The sequence below is a fragment of the Crassostrea angulata genome, chromosome 10 (genome assembly GCF_025612915.1).
Source record: "Crassostrea angulata isolate pt1a10 chromosome 10, ASM2561291v2, whole genome shotgun sequence".
NCBI classification, from domain to species: Eukaryota; Metazoa; Mollusca; class Bivalvia; order Ostreida; family Ostreidae; genus Magallana; species Magallana angulata.
Genome location: NC_069120.1, coordinates 31,037,822 through 31,052,552, shown reverse-complemented (window position 1 = coordinate 31,052,552; position 14,731 = coordinate 31,037,822). Strand labels below are relative to the sequence as shown.

The following is a 14,731-nucleotide window of genomic DNA, read 5'->3' as shown; positions in this document are numbered from 1 at the left end:
ACATTGTATATGGTTTAGGGATGAGGATATCAGATCTAAGATCTCAGAAGTTAACAAAATATACAGTGTATCATCATTTCCTATTTCATAAAGGCGGGGGGGGGGGGTTAAAGACAACACCTGGGGGGGGGGGGGGGGGGGTCATTAATGTACTTTACACCATTTGATGCATCATAATGACATTAGAAGATATTTTGTATTTTCCGGTTTCGTGGGGTCAGAAAAGTCCCATAAGGTCATGACCTACATTGTATTTGATGCATTATAATACATTAAGAAAGAAATACTCCTTCCTTCCTATTATAACTCATATACAAATTATAAGTATCTACACTTATTTACATGTAATACACAAATTTAGTACGAAATTGTTTATACAGGGTCAATATGGGGTCAACTCAATAGTGTAAGTCTGGCAAACGGTTCAATTGGAGTCTATCATGTTTTGACGCAAATTATGCACATTAGAATACAACAAAAGTAAGCATGCTATATATGGTTGTTTAGATAATTTACTGTAGAAGAAAATGCAAACACTTTTGCATTGCATTTCGTATAAAAGCAAAAACGACTGCAACACACGGGAGGAGGTGGTTTACTTCATTCGGAGTTAGATACCTTGTGTTATTATTATACTATAGGGTAATTTTTTTTCTCAGAAACAAGTGCCTATGGTATTATCATATGGGAAGGGATCTCATCCTTCAGTTATGAAAATTATAATTTTTAAATGTATTACCGGAGCTTGCATGTGGCCTTCATTTTTAATTAAACTGGTACAAAACAGTGTTATTTAGGGGCAAACACTTGGTGCGGGTATTACTGTCTAATGACAGCATCTAGTTATTTCTTGTTACGGCAAAATGTCTATGGATATAACTAATTTGGAATTAATTGTTTAATGATTGTCTTTTAACTGATTGAAACGCAACGCTAAAAAGTCATTTTATCATAGACGGTGTACCTTTTCTTTCTTTGTGTATGTCTATATAAAATATAAATCTGTTGTCTGTCTGAGATTAAGAAAAACCTCAAAAGTGTACGCTCGGAACTACCGTATACGAAGGTGTAAAGTGTTTAAACTGACCACGCGTGTATATGCACACACCGATCGGGGAAATACACTGTTAAAACGAAAATTCGGAATTTCACTTTTCATAAAAACATCAGTACGGCAGGGTGCATCGGGATTATAATCATTTGAAATCTGTCTTAAGTTTACAAATATTTACAAAGGTCGACATACATATAATGTTCGACCAAAGGCGAAATTAATTATATCTATTGTTAAAGTATAGAGGTAAAAAATTCATTAATTTTATTAACCGATTGCTTAACACAGGTCATTTAGACATAACACTGGGATAGCGAGTGGATTTGGAAAAGAGGGATAATGAACCATACTACATTTGTAAGATGTATGTTATTTTTTTGTCGACCTAGCAGAATTTTTGATCACATAGTGTTAGTCGGCAAAGATAAACGTGAGACAAAAAGGATAATAATCGATATGCAAAAGAAGCAGATAAAACGATAATCGATTGCCGTATCAAATCGATTTCTGATTAATTTCTCTCTCTCTCTCTCTCTCTCTCTCTCTCTTTCTCTCTCATGCTTTGCCTTGCGTATAATCTCTTCCGAATTGGGATCTTCTCATATTTGCTGATTATATACTTATTGATGAAAATATCGCTCTCTTTGCTGATACTAAATAAAATGTGATTCGTTCCCGTAACTCATACTGCAAGTTAGGAACGCTGAGGTGGATTGAAAATACACTTCCTACAACTACAGTTTCCATCCTATGTTTTCTCAGACGTCCGCTTCAATTTGTTCCTCTCCATATCAAGTGTTTTGACTATATCAAGTTAAATTGACGTACGCTGTATATTTTCAATTTTGCCAGTTAATGTTCCGCGGTCTTATGCATTTTAATCAAAATCAATCAACATGTGGGTTCGAAATTCGCTAATATATATGTCTTTTTAAATCCTTAGAGAGGGTAGACGACTATATTTGCAAAGCGGGTATGTTCCCTACGGAGGCAAAATAAACAAACATTTTACGCGCATTTCTATCGAACACGGAAGCCACTAAATACAGTTAGAAAGATAACCATATACATGTTTTCTGTATTCGAATGTTAACATACTAGTATCTCAATTTGATATCTACTGTCCATAGTGTTTAAATAGCATTCTTGAGATACATGAATAAATCTTATTCTGGCTCTTCAAAACCGTCAGAGTTGTCATTATAATCTTCCTATGTTTTTATAGTATCTAAATAAACGCTAAGTCTAGTAAAAAAGTACAAATTTTCCGTACAAATTTTCAGTAACCTATTGATTCATCACCGATTCAAACTTTCTAAACTGATGATTTTGTTTTCTTTTAACAACCTGTGCATGTATAACTTTGAAATCAGCATATCCGTTTATTTCAGGTGGATTGAAAATACACTTCCTACAACTACAGTTTCCATCCTATGTTTTCTCAGACGTCCGCTTCAATTTGTTCCTCTCCATATCAAGTGTTTTGACTATATCAAGTTAAATTGACGTACGCTGTATATTTTCAATTTTGCCAGTTAATGTTCCGCGGTCTTATGCATTTTAATCAAAATCAATCAACATGTGGGTTCGAAATTCGCTAATATATATGTCTTTTTAAATCCTTAGAGAGGGTTAAATGGAACTTGAAGAAGTGTTTAGAAATGGTCGAAAAAAAACAAGTATCAAAATAGCGTTAGGTGAATCTAAACGGAAGACCTGTTGTTGCTCGCAACGAGCATCTAGTTTTTATTATAATTAAATCAACTATGTAAGTTTGAAATAGTACTATTTTCTATTCAACATAAGACCTGTTCCAAAAAACTAAACCTCATCCGGCATCCGAAACATATGCCTAAGATTCAGCATTCAAGCCTGTGCATAAATATCATAAGACGCGCCATTCATGCAAGTTTGGTTGAGTTAGGACCAGTTATAACTAAGATATAATCATCAGAGGGCACCTGCTCCAAATATTTTACCCAACTCCAAAAAACCTATGACTCAGAATCAACATTCAAGCCTGTTAGGTGCATCAATAACATAGATGTTAAAAAAAATCAAAAAGAAAAAAAACGCTATTGTATTGCATTATTTAAACCAAAGTTGTCATATATTAGTATCTGCTTAAAGATTACCTCGCCAACCACTTTCCGCCATGATGTTAATTAGTCTACCCGCGTTCCAAGACACCCCGTTCTGAAAAGTTCTTTTCAACAAAAATAAAATCACATTAAATTTATCCCTTTTTTAGCTCACCTGAGCTGAAAGCTCAAGTGAGCTATTCTGATCACTTTTTGTCCGGCGTCTGTCTGTCTGTCCGTCCGTCCGTCTGTCTGTAAACTCTTTACATTTTCGACTTCTTCTCCAGAACGACTGTGCTAATTTCAACCAAACTTGGCACAAAGCATCATTGGGTAAAGGGAATTTAAGTTTGCGAAAATGAAGGGCCACACTTTTCAAGGGGAAATAATTAGGATTTATTGAACATTTTCTAATATTTTTCAAATATCTTTTTTTCAAAAACCATTCAAGCAGAAAAGCTGAAACGTGTGTGGAAGCATCTTCAGATAGTGTAGATTCAAATTTGTTCAAATCATGATCCCTGAGGGTAAGGTGGGGCCACTATGGGTGTCAAAGTTTTACATAGAATATATAGAGTAAATCTTTTAAGATCTTCATCTCAAAAACTATTTGGCCAGGAAAGCTTAAAGAAGGTGTTGCAAAACAGTGGGACTATTCCCTAACGTGATAAGGGCCTTTAAATATCCGTATCCTTGAGAGTCACATCTAAATATAGACACATTACGTAGACGACTATATTTGCAAAGCGGGTATGTTCCCTACGGAGGCAAAATAAACAAACATTTTACGCGCATTTCTATCGAACACGGAAGCCACTAAATACAGTTAGAAAGATAACCATATACATGTTTTCTGTATTCGAATGTTAACATACTAGTATCTCAATTTGATATCTACTGTCCATAGTGTTTAAATAGCATTCTTGAGATACATGAATAAATCTTATTCTGGCTCTTCAAAACCGTCAGAGTTGTCATTATAATCTTCCTATGTTTTTATAGTATCTAAATAAACGCTAAGTCTAGTAAAAAAGTACAAATTTTCCGTACAAATTTTCAGTAACCTATTGATTCATCACCGATTCAAACTTTCTAAACTGATGATTTTGTTTTCTTTTAACAACCTGTGCATGTATAACTTTGAAATCAGCATATCCGTTTATTTCATAAAAAGGGTGAAAAATCAACATTGATGCATACTAAGTACATTGTTTTAAAATCTTTTGTTCAGAAGAAAATGTTTTTCAAGTTTATAACGCGGACTTCACACAGTAATGTTGAAAACAAAATAAGCAGGCATGCAAAATATTACATTAACAAGAGTTTAAATAACTTAATTCTGACATTCTTAAATTATCTCTACACATTACCTTTCCATGCGATTAAAAAAAGTAAAATTAAAAAATAAATAGCAACTTTTTCGGGATTCGAACCCAGTCAAAAATATAAGACACGGTTTTAATCTAGTAGTATTCTAACTGCGTTACCACTCGACTATCCTAGACATGACTTACGAAGGGAAAATTTAATACGTAGTTTTTAGATTTCAAAAGTATTAATGATTTTTTCCAAAAGTCAGATTTATTAAAAATATGCCTCTTTGAAACAAAAATCGGAAATGGCAGTTTTCAAGAAATTGTCTTACTCCAAACGTTAAGATTAAATAAATTTTGTTTCAAGGAGGCATTTTTTCACAATAATGAGGATTCCCTTTTTATATAGCGTGAATTCTGCCACATTTGTCTGTGTAACCATTTTCAAATTTATTTCATGGTCTTAAATAAGTTAGTACAAACTTTCCAAATAAAATTCTACACTGCTTTATGTACAACGTTGCATGAAAAAAAAAGATTTACATCGAATTCTGTAATTTTGATTTTTCTATTTTATCTCCTTTAGGGAAAATTAGCATAGGAATTGCAACACCTTCTTTGTGTGAGAGCATCTCCCGATTGTGTAGATTACAGGGTTTTTTTTCAAATCATGGTCCCCGTTGATAAGGTGGGGCCAGAATAAAGGGTCGAAGTTTAACACAGAGTTAATCTTTCAAATCTTCTGAAACTTGTTTGGAAGCATCCTTTGCATAATATATATTTGTAGATACAAATTTGTGAAAAGCATGACCCCCGGGGGTAGGGTGGGTCCACAAGGGGGGTTGGTTGACCTTTTACATAGGAATATATAGTGTAAATCTTTTAAAATAATCTTCTCAAAAACTAATCACCCAGGAAAGCTGAAACTTCCGTGGAAGCATCCTCAGGTAGGGTAGATTCAAGTTTGTTCAAATTATGAACCCCAGGGGTAGGATGATGTCACACCATGGGGACGGGCAAAAATATATATAGAAATATAAATTTTCAAAAATATCTTTTCTAAAAGCCACTTGCCTAGAAAAGCTGTAACTTTACTAAAAGCAACCTCAGATAATGTAGATTTAATTTCTTTCAAATTAAAATCTTGAGGAGTAGGGTGGGGCCACATTGGGATCCCAATTTTATAATTGTTTGATGTTTGATGTAGGTTTATGTCCCTTATATAAACAATTGTTTAGGATCTTTTTGAGAACTACAATGCTCAACAGGTGATAAATGTATAAAATCATCCTATTAGAAAAGGGACATACTTATAAACATAAGTATATCCAGGGTAAAAAAAATGGACTTTTATTTATACAGGGTCTACATTGTCCAGATAGTTTCTATATGACTCCATTTATCTGATTTTAACATACCTATTGTTAGTCAGGTGAGCGATGTGGACCATGGGCCTCTTGTGGTTTTTTGTGTTTTTTTTAAATTAACAATGAATTGCCGATTCAAGGTATCTGCCCGCGGTGCATGGTGAACTCGTCGTACACTTGTCGCCATGACGTAAAACAATCGCAAATTCTCGGGCCTTTTCGGCAGGCTCGGAAAAACACCTCGAATGTATTAACATTACCGGATTTTACAATTTTATACAAATTGGAGTCGCTTCCGATTAGAATTAGCATCGGGTAGACAGCAATGTGTGTCACTTCTGGGGTATTTATTAGGGTATTTCATTTACTCTAATGAAGTCTTCTAGCTCACACCTCAATAGACTGAAAAATGTATTGTATATATATGAAGTTTTTTAAAAAGGGGGATTGTCATGGACGCCTGTGTAATACATTCGAGGTGTTTTTCCGAGCCTGTCGGAAAGGCTCAAGAAGTTGCGATTGGATGTAAATTAGTCAACCAGCATTCTTGGTAACCCCGTTCTGAAAAGTTCTATCCAATTCTCTCACAAGAGGTCGTGCTTTGCAAGCGTCTATATTAGCGCATTCAAGAAACGAATTGCCGTATTTCATTTATGTAACATTTGTTAAAAATTAATTTCTATGTATACTCTAAGTAAGTACCAAAGGTATAAGCAGTTGCCATGGTGCAGGCATTTGGTAGTTTATTTGCAAAAAGTCTTAACCTATAAGTATAGATTATTGTATCTTTTTGTATTATACTATATTGAGTTGTTGCAATTGATTTAATGATTTTTTATAATATCTTTCAATCAATTTTTCTAATAAGAACTACTTAGTTTGAATATTTTTTGATACCATTATTAATAATCTATTTAAATAATTGATGTGTATAAGTTCTTTTTAGATTAGATAAGAATACATGTAGTTTGTTTATTTTTTTTACATATTAAAATAGAATACTAGGCCAATACTTACATTATATTATAGGGACAATATGAACAAAGTGTCATAAAACGACTGTGTGGGGTAAAACTTTGACAGGTACGGCTAGATTGAGTTACGATACTGAGTGTGCGGTCATCCCGCATCGATACAAGCGTGCGGTTATCCCTGATCGTATTGGTGGTGGTTGCGGCGAACACTAGTGTTTGGTCATCCCTGCTTGTGTTCTGGCCTTGCAAGCGAAATTATGCGGCACTGCCTGCTTGCGTGAGGTTTGCATTGTTGGCGCAAGTGTGCGGATATCCTAGCTTGCGTTGACATTTGTGTCTGTTGAGTTGTGCAGGTGTGCAGTCATCCCTGCATGCGTTACGTTGAGTCCCTATATATTTGTAGGCACGTGATTGAAGTTTGCACTTGTAAATATTGGCAGCAATCAGGGCTATCCGATTCTATCTCGGGTACTTGTTAAAAATGTTATGCTATCAGTGGTAATTGTGCTTGTTACCTCTGACAGAACTCAGATACTGTATTTATTGTGCTCATCACCTTTGATAATGTTTCGTTATCGGTACTAATTGTGCTCGTTTCCTCTTATAGTGTTATGTAACCTTTAAGCACATTCTCGAAAGATTTTAATAAATACCCAAACCATTGTTACACTTCATTTTATCCTCTATATACCTTAGCTGTTCTCTCCGATCGGAAAAGCATTGTTTTGGAAATACCATGCCTGGGTTCGAGTTTATAGGTAAAGGGAGTCTTATTTTCATGTACATGTCATTCAGCCACCAGTTGTATGCCTGCAAGTAATTAATTGTAAAACATTACATGTAGCACAAGCGTAATACATATGCATTATAATGATATTTGCGAATTTCTTTTCGTTCGAAAATACGTACACTACTTGTATTAATATTCAAAATATATCAATGTTTATCACAACCTAAGAGGATAAATTAAATCCTCAAATCAATTCCGTCCAACGCGGAGAGGGGAGAAAAACTTATGCATGAGAGAGAGAGAGAGAGAGAGAGAGAGAGAGAGAGAGAGAGAGAGCTAATTAAATCATTTCTGATTTATGAAATAATATGCCAAGGTCAAATGATTTTCTGCGCGTCTTGAAATCATTTTATTTTACAAGCATGCAGATTTATCAAACAAATCGCCTTTTTTCTGTCACTGGGTTTCATGAATGTGAGATGATTTTTATACGTAGAATTAAAATATTTTACAGCTTCTAAAAAAGAAAATCATAAAATGTTATTTAACAAACACCTTATAGATGTAGCTTAATTTTGAACTTTGAAATATCATTGAATTTTAATAAGAATACACAATCTTATTAAATGAGATTTATAGAACATTGTAAGTCACGCTATAGGATGCAATCAATCCGTTAGAAAGTCTACATAAATACAAACGCTTCAGACCACGACTATGTCACGCTCATTGAACGATTGTATGTAGAACATATCAACAATTTTTTCGATTTTAAAAACATATAGAGAATACCGGTATTCTCAACACTATTGATTACATGTAACACTCAGCTTTGTTTCACATTTACATCGTGTTATCTCTGCATGTAGCTGCTGACTTGCTCTTTATTTTCCACCGATACAGGAAGTAATGCAGGCACGTAGCATTGTTTTTAAAAGTGGGGGGGGGGGGGGGCAGACTCAACCAAAATATCTTGACAAGCAAAAAAAAAAATGGAAAGATGTTACTTTCCTAAATCCTCAAAATCGTAATCCGTAGGGGTTGGGGGTATACCTTTAACTTCAATTTCACTGTTTCTTTCCTTATTTTCTATTCAATTTTTTACATGGTCCCATAAAAGTGAGGGGGGGGGCAACTCAATGTTTATACAATTTTTTTTTGGGGGGGGGGCAGCCCCCAAGGCTACGTGCCTTTAATGTATGTATTCTAATGTTTCCCACTTTATGTTGTCTCATTAATTTGTTGTATTATTACCTTAATATTGCTTTACCTTACTTTTTAATGCTGACCAAAACTGCTGTCAAAAGATACGAAAGCAATAGAAATGAGGATTAAAATGTTGTGTTATTAAGCACATAAGTAGAGAATAATGCCATTTTTATGCGCACATAAGTAATTAAAGAATAATTCCATTTTTATCAGTTAAATCTGTGCATGAAAGGTGGGTCATTTGTGTACACTCTACAGCCATCTGTTGAAAAAGGTTGAATCTTGCATACTAAAGTTGAAGCTTTGTCTCTGAATATGGTCCCCTATTCATATCAATCAGCAGAAAGAGAAAAAAAGATAGAGAAAAATCTGCTTAGACCTCCTGTGCCTTTGGATGCATATTGAAATTATATTTTCATAGAAACAAAAATATGTCAATTCACAACGATCTGCAGTGATTGTGACAGACCTCCCATACCAACCCCAAATTTGTCTTTCTAGTCTATATGTCTAATAAAAGTAAATTCTATTTATACCCCTTTCCAAGATATTTATACAGCACATTTTTTAAATCATTTGATATTTATAAATACCTCAGGGTTCAAACGATGTTCATTAAAAAGTATGAAAGAATGTAAAGATTTGCCAGGTTTCAATACGTGGCTAAAATAATCTACGGGTATCGTGATTTCAAAAGAAATGAAAATACGCAAGTGATAACGCTAAAAATTGTGCGAGAAATTCCAAGTGACTTCCGAATGGAGAAGATATGTCAATATTTCAAATTATAAATCTCCGTAAGGAATCTGTTTTCTTTCATGTCACTTCTGGTCCCCTTAAAAACACTAATTTTTTAACATTCAATTTATAAATGGTACTGACATACTAAATAATATACAATCTTCAAAATTTCGTTAAACGGCCCCTATAAGGAGATAAGGGATCGGCCCCTAAAGCGTTCTTTCCCATTTATCTCAAGAACGGTAACGAATTTTTAAACACTTGTTGAACAAAATGTGTTAAGAATTAAAAGACCTTTTATTTGATTTTCAAGAAAAAGGGGCTGGACCATCAAATTAGGGGACGTAAGGGCTCTAATTTTTTTTATCTATAGTCCTTTACTGAGGGATATTTTGTGAAAGGTTATAGAAGCAAATATGTTTATTTTACAATTATGTATCCAAGCAATATAATGATTTCATCATGTGTTACGTAATTAGAGGTATTTAGGGGCCAAAAGTCCAAAATTTTGATCACCCATACATGTATCTCAGAAAGAAAAAATATTTGAAATGCAGTATAGAAGAAAAGATGCCCAAAATGATATAGTTTTTTTACTTAACAACATGCAACCTTCAAAATTTGGTTCAGCGGCTACAATAAGGGATAAGTGACCGGCCCCTAAAACTTTTTTTCTCAGATATCTCAAGAATGGTGACGAATTTCTAAACACTTGTTGAACAAAATGTCTTAAATAACCTTTCATTTGATAGCAAGAAGAAGGGGCTGGTTTCTCAAACTAGAGACCAAGAGGGGTCTAAATGTTTTCAACCAAAGCTCTTACAACTGAAACAAAATAGTATCTGGCCCTTAAAATATAGACCCTGTTCTTCTATTCTAACCCATGATTAGCTATTAAATAGCAAAATCAAGATCGAACATATACATCTCAAATTCTATAATCAGACGGAAGACCTCCTCGTTGCTGGCAACGAGATCATGTCTAGTTCTATTTAAAGTTGAAAAAAACGTCAACATTCGTTTAGCCAAAATACCTTATACACAGCGCAAAGTTTGCTCTGATTGCTGCTATCAACGCAAACATCAAATCTGGACCAAACTCTAATGAATGCCAGATCTATTCTTAATGAAGACAAAATAATACCTTTTAACGAAAACTCGTCGCAAAAGGGCTCAGTGCTAGACCTATAACCAACGGAATCTGTAAGCCCAGTATTATCTTGCAAATTATCCCTTTCTCTTTTCATTTGAAGATGATAAACTTGTAACCCTCTCATGCTTACCCAGTTTTCCTTGGTTTCTGCGTCCAGTACCAATAGTTCCTGAAGGTGTTCACCGTGCCCGCCTTTTTTACCGAACTCACTGATGATTTCTTTTGCTTCTTTAAACTGTGACTTGTTGAGAATAGGTTGTAAAATGTCTTCATATTTGCTTAACGTTTTATGTAAATCCGGAACTGGTAATTTTGGAAGTGGTTGCTGTAATTAGCATTATAAACAAATAAATATCAATATTACAAATGAATTTTTTCAGCTTCTCGTTTTTTATACTTTTAAGAGGCCGACTTTGGTTTTTTGCGTGAAAATTACAATAGAAAAACCATTTTAACCATATAAAATTAACATGTATATCAAGTCTAGTATACTGTAATTGCAAAATTTCCTGAAAATCTACAATTTGTTCTGTTTAAATATCAAAATACAGGTATATTTACTATAGGAGTACATGTATATAGCAAATTTTCCATACTTTGAAGCAGATTATAGAAATACTAAAATGGTCATTTTCTCCATGGTCATATCAGCCCTAGGGTTGATAATCTATATCAGCCCCGGAGGCCATTATGAGTTTTATGATCTCATCTGTATCACATACGCAAAAACATGTATTTATTACTAAGTATGTAATAAATGGCTGTGTACATGATTGCATTAAAAAAGACACTAGTCTAATTGAAATATTGCCTAATCTTTAGTTCAAAGACGACGTTAAACCAAATCAAATTCAATGTAAACGTGTACTACAATGCCTGTAGACCCTATTTTCATCGAATTTCTTTGGTTTAGAGTGGTTCAAATATTGTAGACAAATATCTAATTTGTTATAGTATACTAACAACTTTCCGATATATTCCTAACAAAACCTGAATATTTTAATGATGTCGTGTAAGATAATTAAGGTTCTTTCAGCATGGTAATTGTGTTATTCGCGTTTCTTTGAATATATTTTAACTTAATATTGTAAATATTGAAAATGTCTGATGATTCAGGCCTGCACCCCCCCCCCCCACACTTTTTTTCTCACAGCAAAGCATCATTGCAATGCTAATCACGTGATCAGTATCCTGTTTCCCATTAAATTTACATATTGAAAATTGAATGAAGTTGGAGAATTTATTTTTTTTTAGTTGCTTTTCAAGATTTTTTGGATAAGCCGCCCCCCCCCCCCTCCCCATTTTTAAAAACAATGTTACCTGCCCGTTTGCAAAAGTGCTATATTTTAGGACAACAAATTTGTATTGTATTATGTAATATTTCTTTACAAAATAAAATATAATTGTTTGAGTAAATATATTCCAATACAATTCATCAATGACGCACATGACTTATTGTTCGAAAAAAATAACGTAAACATGTCAATAATATAAATAATAAATTGAGTAATTGTCGAAAATTTATAAATATAAGTAATAAGAAATCATTCTTTCAATATTATGAGGTGATCAAATACGGTCAGGCGTGTTATATAGATATTTCATAGATATTCGGGCTTTATTGGACTTGATCACCCCGACCGTATTTGATCACCTCATAATATTGAAAGAATGATTATTTTTTATTACTTATTTGAATTATAAAAGTTGTTAGTATACTATAACAAATGCCAATATAATGTTGCATTAGTGGTCAGGATGTTGACCACTAATGATATGATTTTATCATTAATGAACAACCTAACCGTCCGCTAATGATATAATTAATATCATTAGCGGTCAAACATCGTAACCTCTAATGATATGGCAAAAAAATGTGAAATAAGTACGTCTACCTTGACCACTAATGATACACATTTGCACACATTTTCAATTGCATTAGTGGATGGATTTGCAACCTTTAATGATATAATATTATATAATATACCCGCGCATACAAAGGCAAAATATCAAGGAAAAAATAACGACAATTACAATTTCAAACAAAATCTACGTATGTGACGTCATAGATGGATAGGTCATGATGGACAATGGTGACTAATGTTGAGTCTAATATGTTAGACAACCTCTGTATAATGTTGGATAAAGATTTCATTTTGATACGATACTACATAAGAATTGTTAAAAAAATTTTTTTTTTTTGGGGGGGGGGGGCAAGTTATATATATATATATATATATATATATATATATATATATATATATATAAACATACACACTAGTCCTTTATTGTAATATACACCATTCTGACATTGCCCCTGACATTATGCCGTTTAACTTGAAATGAAATAGTAGCATACAGACAAACTGCATAAAATTTATGACTTCGTTTGTTTTCTTCAAAATAAACAAAAATGAGTTCTGCTAGATTTTTTTAGTAGAGGAAAAATTTGAAGAAAAGCAATTTTACGATATTCAATATTATTGTAAAACTTTAAAAGGGATTTCATTAACATAAAAAGGTCAAATTGATAAGACAATTTGCAATTGTGGTCTGTAGTACAACTGAATCACTAATCTGTTGTTAAGTTGAATATGTGGGTTTCTTAATTATAAATTAGAACAACAAAAAATATCAATTAAAGTTGGTTGAATTTAAACTACTTAAACAATAGTGCTCATATCGGTGTAACAAAGAATATTGACCCAATTGAAAATTGACCCCGGATAAAATTATTTCATTAGTGGTCAACCTCCTGACCACTAATGCAACATTATATCATTAGTGGACAGTGTATCATTAGAGGTTGCTACAATGCTACGTGCTTGTGATGCAAAAAAATATATTTGTTATTGTGAGAATAATCTGTAGTAGGTACTGTATGTCACATGTGGGTTTTATTGCCTACTGTCTGGTTCTGTACCATGCATTCCTTGCATATAGTCAGTATTGAATTTTATTTTTCGATTTAAAAATAAAACTTTAAGATTACTGCTTCTTCAGATCATTATGCTTGGCGACCCCATCCTTCTTTGCTTTTCGAACATCAAATAAAGAGCGGATCAAATTCACTATACAGCTCATTGTCGAAAACAATCTTGAAGCCCTGTCACACCAAGTTGCATTCCCACAGCTTGTTCCCGGCGTTATAAAATTCATCGAATCGCCGTAGGATCGGAGGAAAATTTCAGAAAAAACTGTACAATTACATTTATAAGTGAAGATGTCACGCTGGCTTCACGCGTACGGCGACCGAGGCGTTTCTACGGAACTCCCGCGGCGTGTTACTGCGTTTCCACTGAGTTCTACTTGGCGATTGACTGTGCCCTCGATGAGTATCCGCCGAGCGCTCATGACGTGTGAAGAGTTTTTACCTCGCGTCCACGGCGTGCTCTGCGTGCTCACTGCGTGCACATGCACAAGACGTGCCTTACGTATTGGTAGGTTAAAGTTACTTTGTACAATTGTATGGGAAACAAACAAGAATTTTAACTTTACAACTAGTGAATTAATGATAAAAATTGTTTTTGTTTTGATGAAATAAGATGAGGTATATTGTAGTTGAAACACAACTAAGTTCTAAATAATTGTGAAAGACAAAAAACTTAGAAGACAGGTCTACAAAAAGAACCGTTACATGTATTAGTTGTTGGAAAACATAGAACACATGTGAAAACATCAGAGCAAAAAGGCATGAATTCCATCTACGTCCTTTAAAAATTCCTGATTTTTTTACAGCTTCTTTTTACATAGTCATCCGCATCAAGTTTGAGAATACTATATCGCTTGCTATTGTACAACAGACATTGTTCGAGTTTTCGTTGTCTGGCTGACAACGCACAAGAAACGCCGTGGAAGTGGGGTATAAACCCTTTAACGAACGCAGATAAAAAGAGAGCGCGATGAACGCACAACAGCTTTTTGGAGTGGTTGTGTGAACGCAGTCAAATAAAAAGAAAAACTCTTTCAAAACGCTGCGAGAGCGCGATGGAGACGCAGTAACATCACAAAGGACTCCGAGAGGACTCTGTGCAAGCGCAACCAACTTATCATACACTGAGTCTACACTGCTATTACCTGCATTCCTGGATGCATCAACGGAGCTCTCG

General features: G+C 34.0%; 1 protein-coding gene across 2 annotated transcripts in view; it reads right to left on the bottom strand.

Moving 5' to 3' along the window:
- The window catches only part of LOC128166499 (choline O-acetyltransferase-like), a 106,864-nt gene that overhangs the window by 32,822 nt on the left and 59,311 nt on the right, over positions 1-14,731 (bottom strand). The window contains exons 4-5 of one of the 2 annotated variants that reach the window (XM_052831704.1): positions 10,753-10,947; positions 7,481-7,599 (exon numbers count right to left, since the gene is read on the bottom strand). The exons of the other annotated variant lie outside the window; for it this stretch is intronic. Coding sequence (XP_052687664.1) covers positions 7,481-7,599; positions 10,753-10,947 — 314 coding nt within the window. The remainder of the gene's footprint in view (positions 1-7,480; positions 7,600-10,752; positions 10,948-14,731) is intronic. 2 annotated transcript variants of the gene reach the window in all.